We start from the raw sequence: 13,072 nt of genomic DNA on the forward strand, positions 1-13,072 counted from the left end.
CTATTCTATTTTCTATGAATTGTTTCCCCAGTATGATCACATTACTCTCTCAAGTTACCTTGTCTCGGGTGTTTAATGCGTTCTAATCTGACACGAGCCTGGAATGCGAACTCCTTAATGCCTGTCTTGGTTAAAGTGCACAACACTGTTATATCTGCTGTTAAGCTAATGCAGGCTGCCCTCTTCTTGAAATGACTACGGCTTGTCTACTGCTTAGCAACTGGACATATGTGTTTTCATGTCAATGAGGAAAATGTGAAGGGGAAAAGACCAGTTTGTTTGGGTCAAAAAGTCCTGGACATGAAAATACTGGAGCACACATGTTCTATTAATTTAGATCACAGGCTTGGTTCAAGCATACACTTTTAGAGAACGCATGCCATAATGACTCAAGTGAAATCATTTTTACCTACAGACCTTTATTAAGACACAAAAATATATTTCAACAGCGCTTATGCATGTGTTAGCCTGCAATTTGACTTTCCATACTATACATGTCTCATCTTCTAAGTCTGTAGGTAATTTTGATTGATTCTGCATGAAATGATATACAACTCTAGACAAAGAGACAGACCCTGTGAGCTTACATATGGCAGTACCCTTGCATCACTGGGTGACCCATTGTAATGAGGCTCAGTATGTCAGCTCCCGGGCAGATGCTAGTGTCCCAGGGCCTGTCATGGGTGTGCTGTGCTAATGTTGCTATGGCTTGGCTCCCTTTGCAGCAGCTATCTGAAGACCATCCGCTGAGCTCCTCAGAGGGCAGTACAGTGGACATTAGGCCCCCAGGAGAGGGAGAGGGCTCGGTGGGCATGGAGCCTGAGGAGTCCATGGAACCTGAAGGCTGCTTCACTGATGGTGAGAGATACAATAGTCTAGGTCTCAGGATGTGGGTATCGTCTTTTGCATAACAACTTCAGGCATAACAAGCTGGAACCCAGAAATAGAATGGATAAGATCAGAAACTAGAAACACAAGACACACATTTTTTGGGGGGAAAATAAGTTGAATTGTAACATCTGTTCCAATGTACCTACATGCTGTCTGCTTTCAGGATGTGTCCGCAGATTCCAATGCTGCCAAGTGAACGTTGATGAGGCCAAGTGGAAGATGTGGTGGACGTTGAGAAAAACTTGTTTCAGGATAGTGGAGCACAACTGGTTTGAGAGCTTTATCATCTTCATGATCCTGCTCAGCAGTGGAGCGCTGGTAAGTGGGGAAGTAAGGATTCGGGGGAAGGATCTGAGAGTATGGCAGAGGGGGCTGGCAAATTATTCTTTTTTTACATTTGATTTCACCTTTATTTAACCAGGTAGGCCAGTTGAGAACAAGTTCTCATTTGCAACTGCGACCTGGCCAAGATAAAGCAAAGCAGTTCGACGCATACAACAACACAGAGTTACACATGGAATAAACAAACATACAATCAATAATACAGTAGCAAAATCTATATTCAGCGTGTGCAAATGAGGTAGGATAAGAGAGGTAAAGGCAATAAATAGGCCATGGTGGCAAAGTAATTACATTATAGCAATTAAACACTGGAATGGTAGGATGTGCAGGGGATGAATGTGCAAGTTGAGATACTTGGGAGCAAAGGAGCAAGATAAATAAATAAATACAGTATGGGGATGAGGTGGATTGGATGGGCTATTTACAGATGGGCTATGTACAGGTGCAGTGATCTGTGAGCTGCTCTGACAGCAGCTCACAGCAAATTCAGCGAATGACAGCAAATTCTCCTCCATTGTCTGACCCTTATGAAAAACTACAAAGGAGTAGAAATGCAGTACCACATGTAGCTGCTCTGTTGTTCAACGGGCTCAGTATTGTGTCATTGACAATTCTGTGACCGCTTGACACAGAAATAACTGGCAACAGATCTGACAAGGCAGCAGCTACTACCCTAGAGTGTGAGATTACTGTGGTGTATAGGACGGGATCATCTGATTTGAGTGTGTCTACACCAAGGCATTTGAGGACATCTACATCGAGAAGAGGAAGACCATTAAGACGGTGTTGGAGTTTGCAGACAAAGTCTTCACCCACATCTTCATCCTGGAGATGTTGCTGAAGTGGGTGGCCTATGGATTCGCCAAATACTTCACCAACGCTTGGTGCTGGCTGGACTTCCTCATTGTCGACGTAGGTCTTCTTTTGAAACAACCTTTTCACTTGCACAAAATATATGTAGTCTGGCAAGGTTCCCAATTAGCTTGTTTTGAGACATTGCCTTGACGTTTCAATGTAGAAATGCTACGGCCGTGTAGCTAAGGCGATGGAGTGACCTATTTCCTGGTTTAAAACTATTGTTTGAGGCCCAGGAGAAAGCCTGTGCCAGCCAGTCCTTCGTCTCTTCTCATGGAGTCATTGTGTTTACAGGTGTCTCTTGTCAGCCTTGTGGCCAATGCCCTGGGCTACGCTGAGCTGAGTGCCATCAAGTCCCTGAGGACTCTACGAGCACTGAGGCCCCTGAGAGCGCTGTCCCGCTTCGAGGGCATGAGGGTAAGAGTCATCAGACCAGAGCCCTGTCCTGTTGCTTCACCGTGCATATCATCACAGCCTTTTACCAGCGTGACATCAGCGCCCTGCATGGGCACAGAGCTCTGTAGTCAAACTAAGGTCCACTGCAACCCAACAGCTGGAGAATGTAAAGTTCACTCACTCCATGCATGTATATTTAGAGTTACCTTTCCTCTCCTATTCCTCATTTTCCAGCTATATGTGTTTTCAGCAGGGTTGTGGTCAATTCCATTTGAATTCCAGTCAATTCAGAAAGTTAACCAAACTCCAATTCCAAATTTGTCTAATTTAAAAAGCATTGAAGAGAATTGGAATTTCAGTGTACTTACTGATTGACTGGAATCGATCCCAACCCTGGTTTTCAGGATGAGAGTTTCCGTCAGTCCCACTGGCAGGCCATGTGCACTCATCAGAGGATGTCAGCGTTATTGAAAACGAATAAATAAGGCGCGGAATAACGCATTCACTTTACTTAAAAAAATGTGAACAAACTGAAGTCTTGGAGGCTACTGCACTTAATTAACCATCTTAAAAATGTGTGGTACTCTCACTGGAATGTATATTTTACAGTGAAATACAAGCTCTAGCCAGGGGTTTGGATGCTTATGTCATATGTGCAGGATGGGTGTCGACTGCTATAATCAATGTAGCTCTTATCGATCAGATTCTCGCATGTTGTGGTTGGCTAGATTTCCACCAGTACTGTGACGACGGTCTCTCCTCACGTGGTTGTCACTGAATTCTCCCATCTGTATGACTGACTTCTCATTGCTTCGCTGGCTCTATATTGATGTTCTCTGAAACGGTACTGTGTTTGGATGTGTTTTGCTGCGGGGGACTGCCTTTAATGTGAACACTACTTGTGTGTTTTGTATTTTTATTTACAGTAAACAAATTATGTGACTTCATCCTGCCTCTACAAGGTTTTTTCTGTTTCGTTTTTTCCCCACTGTAGCCTAAATGTGATTCACTAAAACGTAAACATAGCCTACAGTATCTCCTTTACAGATACATTCCCCCTCTTCTCCTTGTTCTTTCCTTTGCTTCTCACCTTGCTGTTGTCATTGTTGTTAATAAGCTGTGGTGTTAGTGATTCTTGTGTTGAGTTTTGACTGATGTGTACACATCATTTTAAACACTTTACTCATGTGTTTTCCTATTTTCACCATCACCAAAGTCAACAAGTATTTCTTGTCAGTTCTGAAAATGACCCAATGAGATATCGTCTATGCTCTTACATCTGAGACTGAGGCCGTGTGTGAATCCTTACAGGTGGTGGTCAACGCTCTGCTCGGAGCCATCCCCTCCATCTTCAATGTGCTGCTGGTCTGCCTCATCTTCTGGCTCATCTTCAGCATCATGGGCGTTAACCTGTTTGCAGGGAAATACTACCATTGTGTCAACATCACCACACAGGAGCGCTTCAAAGTTAGAGACGTAGCTAACAAGACAGAATGTTTGGCTTTGGAAGGTGCCTACTGGAAGAATGTCAAGATCAACTTTGATAACGTGGGAGCGGGCTATCTGGCACTGTTACAAGTGGTGAGCTGCTCTCTCTCATATCACCAGAAATGTTTTATTGATAGAGACTGTATCTACGTCAAAGGTTTTGTACCAATTCCGTGTGGGCAGGTGAGTTGTGTGAGGGCGATGTACTTCTGAACTAGTGTCTTAACTACTAAGTAATAACATTTTCCTTACTTTCTCTGAGGCTACATTCAAAGGCTGGATGGACATCATGTATGCAGCTGTGGACTCTCGCAATGTAAGTATTTTCAGGAATACCTTTCACAAGGTATTTCAGGCTAATGGCTGATTGTGTTTGCACATTTTCAATTTATATATCATAGTGTTGTTGTTTGTATGATATTGTTAATTAGGTGACAATACCTGAGAAGTTGGTGTTTAAATGATATATTGGCACGGTGTTGTTAGGCACGGGATGAAGTCGAGTACCGGCAAACCATGCCAATAGCAAACACCGGCTTCGAGGGCATTATCACTTTTATACAACGGGTTACCAACATATTCAAATAATGATTGACATAATTTCATTTAAAAAAATCTTTATTTTGATTAATTTATTCAAACAATTTAATCCTTCCACAAGATATTGTCCCAACACAAATCTAGGGTTGCTATCCAAACCAGCTGGTCATTCGTTCTATCGGTTCGGTTGCTAGAGACGCGACCAAGTCGTTCGTTCTAAATGTTCCATACTGGCTGGCAACATTCTTATCCCTTGCTTGCTAGCTAGCCAACTACGGCTAACTTACAGTCACTTCAAAAATTGCAGCCAGAATAACAACAAAGTAGCTGCATTTGCATTTGATTAAGCTGTTTTCTTGAGACATTTATTTGGATACAGCCATAACAATGATCTAATTTCCCATGGCATAGAAAATATTCTCACTCGTCAGGAAACTGTTGTTCAGAGGAGCTCGCCAACAACACAGCTAACACAATCACTTCAAACTGAAGCTGGAAAGACCAGTTGCTATTAGTTTTGTTTGACCTTTTTTCAATTGACATGTCTTTGTACACTGCATTCGGAAAGTATTCAGACCCCTTGACTTTTTCCACATTTTGTTACGTTACAGCCTTATTCAAAAATGTATAAAATTGTTTTGTTTTTCCCTCATCAATCTACACACAATACCCCATAATGACAAAGCAAAAATGTTTTTTTATAAATTCTTTCAAATTTATAAAAAAATGACATCTGGAATATAACATTTATATAAGTATTCAGACCCTTTACACAGTAATTTGTTGAAGCACCTTTGGCAGCGATTGAAGCCTCAAGTCTTCTTGGATATGATGTTACAAGCTTGGATGGGAAGTGTTGCTGCACAGCTATTTTCAGGTCTCTCCAGAGATGTTTGATCAGGTTCATCTGGGCTCTGACTGGGCGACTCAAGGACATTCAGAGACTTGTCCCGAAGCCACTCCTGCGTTGTCTTGGCTTTGTGCTTAGGGGCGTTGTCCTGTTAGAAGGTGAACCTTCACCCCAGTCTGAGGTCCTGAGCGCTCTGGAGAAGGTGTTCATCAAGGAGGTACCAAACTTCCATTTAAGAATGCATTGAAGGTTCTTGGGGACCTTCAATGCTACAGAAATGTTGTTGGTACCCTTCTCCTGATCTGTGCCTTAACAAAATCCTGTCTTGGAGCTCTACGGACAATTCCTTCGACCTCATGGCTTGGTTTTTGCTAGACAAATGTGGGACCTTATATATACAGGTGTGTGCCTTTCCAAATCATGTCCAATCAATTGAATTTACCACAGGTGGACTCCAATCAAGTTGTAGAAATATCTCAATGATGATCAATGGAAACAGGATGCAGCTGAGCTTAATTTTGAATCATATAGCAAAGATTCTGAATGCTTATGTAAATAAGGTATTTCTGTTTTTAATTTTTAATATGAGGATTTGTTTTATTTATTTATTTTATTTATTTAATCAATTTTAGAAGAAGCCTGTAACATAACAAAATGTGGAAAAGGTAAAGTGGTCTGAATACTTTCTGAATGCACTGTATTTATTCATAAAAATGATACCAGCTGATTCATGATTTCGACTGGCTGAGAAACGCTGTCTGCATGTCTGTCTGTCTCGTCCCCGCTCCCAACACGTTCATTACTATGGGAGAGCTGGAGATAGAATTTGAATATTGAAACAATGTTGCAAATGTAGGAGAGACAGACAACAAGGTTTATACAAATCTCTGCTGTTGAAAACAAAATGTTAGTGTAAAAGAAATGTGAGATAATGTCTAGATGCTTTTTATAGTGGAGATCAAGTTTATAATGTTCCTGGCTGGGCTGATGGGATGGTGCAGTCAGATGGAACAGAGTAAATAGGCATTTTAACATCATGGATTTAACCAGTGGTAACTTGGGGAATAGACACCGGTTGGATTACGGTTTTAACCAATCAGCATTATGGATTAGACCCACCCGTTCTATAATGTATGGTAATACTATGCTATTCTATTACAGTTGGAAGATCAACCCGACTATGAAGTTAATCTGTACATGTATATGTACTTTGTGGTATTCATCATATTTGGATCCTTCTTTACACTCAACCTCTTCATTGGTGTCATTATAGACAACTTCAATCAGCAAAAGAAAAAGATAAGTATTTCGTGTCGTAGTAATCAGGCAATGATACGTGCATACATTTTCTATTTAAGGTATTTAAGGTATTGATGATTTTCTCCCCTCAATAATGGACTAGAAAGGTATAAGAGCTGCAGGAATTTAACTAGGTTTGTCTTGCCTCTTTACTTTGGAGGTCAAGACATCTTCATGACAGAGGAACAGAAGAAATACTACAATGCTATGAAGAAGCTTGGCTCAAAGAAACCCCAAAAGCCTATCCCAAGGCCAGCGGTAAGGTCATGCAGCCTGGTCTCAAAGCCATATGAATATACGATACGTATTTTTCTGCACCTCTAAGACGTATGGTATGTACTAATGGTCTAGTTACTTTAGACAGAAACTAAAGATGGGAGGTTGGTGGTAGTATACCATCTGGCAATCCAAAGGTTGCATGTTCAAGTTGTGTCAGGGACAAGTGTAGCATTTTAGCTTCCCCGTCCCTAACCCTTTCCCTAAGCTTAATCACAGTTTTCTAACCTTTACATTTTTCTCCTAATCTTTGTTGTTTTAGTTCTCGTAAACTTTTACATAAATTATCCTAACATTTGTCGTTAGTTCTTCCAACTATCACGTTTCAGGTAAGACCCAAATACAGACTGTGTTGACGTAACTATGTTTATTACAGCAACAGGGGAAGGCAAACGACAGGTCAAGGCAGGCAGGGGTCGATAATCCAGAGTAGTGGCAAAGCCACAGGACGGCAGGCAGGCTCAGGGTCAGCTTCAGGCAGAGGTAGGTAATCCAGAGTAGGGGCAAAGGCACAGGACGGCAGTCATGGTCAGGTCAGGCAGAGGTCGGTAATCCAGAGTAGGGGCAAAGGCACAGGACGGCAGGCAGGGTCAGGGGCAGGCAGTGTGGTCAGGCAGGCGGGCTCAGAGACAGGACAGGCAAAGGTCAAAACCAGGTGAGTGAGAAAAGCGAGACTGGGGAAAAGCAGGAGCTGAGACAAAACGCTGGTTGACTTGATAAACAAGACAGATTGGCAACAGACAAACAAAGAACACAGGTATAAGTACCCAGGAGATAATGGGGAAGATGGAGGGGGGTGAAGACAAGGACAGGTGAAACAGATCAAGGCGTGACACCAACCACCAATGTAAATTCTCCCCGAAATGCTCCTTTGTTGTTACAATGCAACAAGTAAAGCTGGTTTTCAGAGAAAGATGTATAATGCTATAAGTCCTCCAAGTGATTGATAAGTTCATTCAATTAGTATGCTATTGTACGACCGGGTAAGACGTATGATACTATACATCCTATAATTTGTATGATATTGTACGACCACTATTCCATTAATTATGTAAGCTAACATAACATAATATATCATACAAATTGGAGGGAACAAATGAACACCAAATCCTATGAATTGCCCTGAGAACAGGTTGGGTCATACCACTCTTTAACTTGTTCATTGTTTCGTGAACCTCTATGTCTACTTCCTGGTTTTTCAGAATGCTTCTTTCTTATGTTTCCTCCAGAACAAGTTTCAAGGATATGTCTTTGATTTCATTACAAAGCAAGCCTTCGACATTGTCATCATGATTCTCATATGCCTTAATATGGTCACCATGATGGTGGAGACGGACGACCAGACGGACGACATGGATGGAATTCTCTATAAGATCAACCTGGTGTTTATTGTCATGTTTACCGGAGAGTGTATTCTGAAGATGTTCTCACTCCGCCAATACTACTTCACCATTGGGTGGAATGTATTTGACTTTATTGTTGTTATCCTGTCGATAATTGGTAAGATTTGTCACCTATTTCCATAGTTGTAATACTGCAATTTGACAGTCTGCTTTGGGGATTATTACGTGTAATTCTTCTCTGTCCTTTCAGGTATGTTTCTGTCTGAACTGATAGAGAAGTACTTTGTTTCACCAACCTTATTCCGAGTCATTCGACTGGCCCGGATTGGTCGCATCCTTCGCCTCATCAAGAGTGCCAAGGGAATCCGTACACTCTTGTTTGCTTTGATGATGTCACTTCCTGCCTTGTTCAATATTGGTCTCCTGCTCTTCTTAGTGATGTTTATCTATGCCATCTTTGGCATGTCAAACTTTGCATACGTCAGGAAGGAGTCTGGGATTGATGACATGTTCAACTTTGAGACATTTGGCAACAGCATGATTTGCCTGTTCCAGATCACCACGTCAGCTGGCTGGGACGGCCTGCTGGCACCCATCCTAAACAAGAGAGAGCCAGACTGTGACAGCCGTAAAGAGCACCCAGGCAGCAAGTACAAGGGGGGAGACTGTGGGAATCCCCCTGTAGCCATTATCTTCTTTGTGAGCTACATCATAATCTGTTTTCTCATTGTGGTCAACATGTACATTGCTGTCATCCTGGAGAACTTCAGTGTGGCCACTGAGGAGAGCGCTGAGCCCCTGAGCGAGGATGACTTTGAGATGTTCTACGAGGTCTGGGAGAAGTTTGATGCAAGGGCCACCCAGTTCATGGAGTATGAGAAGCTGTCTGACTTCGCTGATGCCTTGGACCCCCCGCTACGCATTTCTAAGCCCAACAAGATCCAGTTGATCTACATGGATTTGCCCATGGTGAGTGGGGAGCGCATCCACTGCCTGGACATCCTGTTTGCCTTCACCAAGCGCGTCCTGGGTGAGGGCGAAGGCTTGGACATCCTCCGCGGTCAAATGGAGGAGCGCTTTATGGCCTCCAACCCCTCCAAGGTGTCCTACGAACCCATCACCACCACGCTACGCCGTAAACAAGAAGACATGTCTGCCCTGATAATTCAGAGAGCTTTCAGACGATATCTGCTCAGACGTATTGTTAAACGGGCCTCTGCCATGTACAAAGAGAAGATGCTCCTTGATAAAGAAGTTCTCGTCATAGACAAATTTAACGAGATCTCTACTTCAGACAGAACTGACATGACATACTCCACAGGCTCGCCCCCATCATATGACAGTGTCACAAAACCAGAGAAAAACAAATATGAAAAAGTCAAGAGAGAGAAGGAGGTAAAGAAGAAAAAGAAGTGAATGGATGTTGGGAAGATGCAACGTAGACATTTCATTTCGTGACAAATTGTTTACAGCCTTTTGAAGGTGACTAATGTGTCAAGTGGACCTTCTTCTTTGGCGTGGATACCTATGCCAAACTGACAACGCTTACTTGAGTCTAAATGTAAGGTTGGCGTCTTTAATTAGGTAGTGACTCACATTCTTAGGCTGTCAGGTGACCCATTGTTCAGATAAATATTTCCGTGGGGACAAAAACAAATAGCTGCCCGCCGACAGGTAGAAAAATGTGTTATGGGTGTTGTTCCGATCGGAAACATTTAGTTATGTTGTGTCCTGTAACTTCGGTACTACCAAGGCTGCATCCAGTGTCTTGCATTATAGCTGCCATATGATTTACTGACTTATTTTTCTTACAGAATCTTGTTTTTAATCATAGGTTGATTGTGTGACTGTACTTTTTTGTAAACAGTTTTATTTTCTGCAAAAAGAAGGGTTTCATTTATTGCTTTAAAGGTAGTCTTGTTCACTTTAAATGTTAATGCGACTTGACTACTCATGGCGAGCATTATTGCTGTAGTGCAGTTAGGGGGAGTGCTGCAGTTCAATCTAAATGTAGACCTGCATGAAGGCACTAAAATGTTTTTCATACTCTGATGAATCGGCAACATTATTACATGTTTACTCACACTATTATAAATCAACAAGAACATATGTCTCCAGAGCAGACAGTCCAAATACCATTACCACCAATGATCATCTACCGTCAGTTTCAGAACAATAACATGGGCTATAATGCCAAACGCTATCTAGTAACACATACTTAGTTTTCCTGCGTTCATTCACCAGAATCTACCGTACTATACAGAATACATGAATCTTTACAGCTGGTTCACAGAGTTGATACCCATAGTATTCATTATCCATCTCTTCTGTCCAGCTTGTACCTCAATGGCTTCAAACACATGTCTATACTGCCTTTTGTCTTCACAGTGGTGAATGCTAAAAGAAAACGTCCTTGTCTTTTCACCAAATCCAAGTTCATTTGTGTGCACCTTTCCTCACTTCCCAAATAGTTTTCCATTGTTATTGATGTATCTGTATGTACACATTCTATAATATATGAAATATACAAACATATTTGATATATTAGGTGGTAGTTTTCATGTATAATGGAATATATGAAGTTGTTAGTGTCATTTAGTACATATAAATGTATATATTACATTCTGCATTCTCTGCTCTATATGGCAGACAGACCAGAGTATGATGCATCCTGCTGAGGCTGTGAGGAGATTGTGTTTAAGATTTCACTCAATGTCTATATAAATACTGTAATATAATAATTTTTCTTTGTACTATATAACCCCTTTGTAAATAATTTTGCTACACAATATGGCTACACTGTCTGCACCATAGCCACTTTAGTTCAGTTTCAGCTTCACTGCACTTTTTCATTCTGAAACTCCCCATGTGATCTCGTGAAGGGGAAGTGGACTTCTCGTTTTTGATTCTTGCCATTTTTTTTAATCATGTGTCATTTTGTAAACTGTGGTCACAGCTTACCTCACATGCTTTATCATAATAAATATCTAAGATGGAACGTCAGGTTCAGGGAATTCTGAATGTGATTGTCTCAGGTCTTCGATTGTTTCCTGCGTTTGTTTACATTTGTATAGTTATTCAATTCTTCAGGACGTTACTTTTGCCAGCTGTTCACTCTGTATAATATGTCACAAGTATCTGTAATGAAAATGTTATAAAGTATACATTTATAGGAGTATATTTCGCATGTAATAAAAACATTCATAATATAATACATTTATACACAATTCATGTTTTGATTACATAACAGTTAATACATCCCGTCTTCTACATGCATAATGCTTGTAGTGAATGAGTAAACTGCATGCAGTTTATATTGCTATAACCCATCCCATTGAAAAGCTAAATGAATAAAGAAAGAATGCATATCTGTAAAATATTAATTTATTCCATTGCACGTATTTATGTCTATTAATTTACAACTTTGCCATCCATTTACATTTTAGTCATCTAGCAGACGCCATCGATACATGACATCAACATACTCTATACATACATTGTTATCCCAGTTACCAGTGTGGTTTTGCACACTAAACAAATGTTTTCAAAGCAGTGCCCAGTGAGTTAAATGAATTCTTCGAAGGCCCTGGAGTTTTTCCCGTGTCAGGGAACACTTTTTTCTTGATTATGTGACCTGACCAGTAAAAACTATAAATCCATCATGTAGTTGCCTATGGTGTTCCAGAAGAAAAGCCTCACATGTCGCTAAACGGAAGTATTTTTTTTAAGCATTTGTATTCAGTATATCCTGACCATTACACTGCATTTCACAACACTAAATACATTACGTCGTAACATATTAAAGATTTAAAACAAATGACTTATCCTGTTGAGAAACAATATCCCAAGTTTAATTACAGTAATACAATAATGTACATACACTTAAGGGTTAAAAAAAACAACGTTTTTTTGTTGTTGTTGTAGACAATTCAAGGAGTTGGTCTGATGTGATGTCATCAATCTTCCCCTTTACTTGTGCTATGATATGACTTAAGGCGCTAGCATGCTTCAGTTCGGCTGGCCTAGTCAAACCCAGTTAGCCCAACTGAACGCGGGTGCTCATATACTACCGTTAAAAGACCTTCGCTTGAAAAACTAGAAAATAGCAGCAATACTACTGTTTGTCCATTTTGAGATGCCATAGACAGTATACGCTTCCTCAAAATAGTCAGAATTAATCTAAGATAACTCAAGAAATCTGTCATTAATTTAGACTTTTTTTGCTGAAGAGATCTTAGTCCTACAATTTTATATCTACGATGTTTGGTACAGTATTTTTCAATATAAAAATAGCATGAAAATGAGTTGTCTCGTTGAATGACAACAAAAACTTTATTGAAGAATCCCTATTGTTGACCAATCACCGACAAAGGGGGGTAGACTTCGGCTCCGAACTTCGGCTTGCCTTCAGATTTTGTTGTGTGTGGCTGAACAGCCAAAACAGTCTTCAACAAAGTCCAAAACGTACAAAAACGTCACATATGCAGAAACTCTACCGAACTGTTTCAGCTGTAAAGCATGCCTTTACAGTACCTGGACCACCTAACGTTATTGAGATAATGCCTTTTGCTAAATAAATCAGGTGTTAGAATGAGCTGAAAAGGAGACTGGAGTGCCACTTTAAGCATGGCTTGATTTGACTGGACATAACATGTGCATTGGAATGAATTACAGTACGTGGACTACCAAGACAATTACACAATGCCAACCCAGCCATCTATTATATAAAACAAGAGCTATAACAACCATCAGCCATCTCTCACAATCACCTTCCATCTGCATGCATTGGCAA

The 13,072-nt window shown here is 40.9% G+C and overlaps 1 protein-coding gene across 2 annotated transcripts in view; it reads left to right on the forward strand.

Annotated features, from left to right (window-relative positions):
- The window catches only part of scn1laa (sodium channel, voltage-gated, type I-like, alpha), a 42,943-nt gene extending 31,660 nt beyond the window's left edge, over positions 1-11,283 (forward strand). For both annotated transcript variants that reach the window (XM_042306408.1, XM_042306409.1), the window contains 10 exons: positions 726-858; positions 1,055-1,209; positions 1,972-2,145; positions 2,383-2,505; positions 3,796-4,065; positions 4,235-4,288; positions 6,524-6,661; positions 6,815-6,919; positions 8,167-8,437; positions 8,531-11,283. In XM_042306408.1, coding sequence (XP_042162342.1) covers positions 726-858; positions 1,055-1,209; positions 1,972-2,145; positions 2,383-2,505; positions 3,796-4,065; positions 4,235-4,288; positions 6,524-6,661; positions 6,815-6,919; positions 8,167-8,437; positions 8,531-9,696 — 2,589 coding nt within the window. In that variant the 3' untranslated portion in view covers positions 9,697-11,283. The remainder of the gene's footprint in view (positions 1-725; positions 859-1,054; positions 1,210-1,971; positions 2,146-2,382; positions 2,506-3,795; positions 4,066-4,234; positions 4,289-6,523; positions 6,662-6,814; positions 6,920-8,166; positions 8,438-8,530) is intronic.
- Positions 11,284-13,072: the final 1,789 nt, after the last annotated feature.

Source organism: Oncorhynchus tshawytscha, linkage group LG26, assembly GCF_018296145.1.
Source record: "Oncorhynchus tshawytscha isolate Ot180627B linkage group LG26, Otsh_v2.0, whole genome shotgun sequence".
NCBI classification, from domain to species: Eukaryota; Metazoa; Chordata; class Actinopteri; order Salmoniformes; family Salmonidae; genus Oncorhynchus; species Oncorhynchus tshawytscha.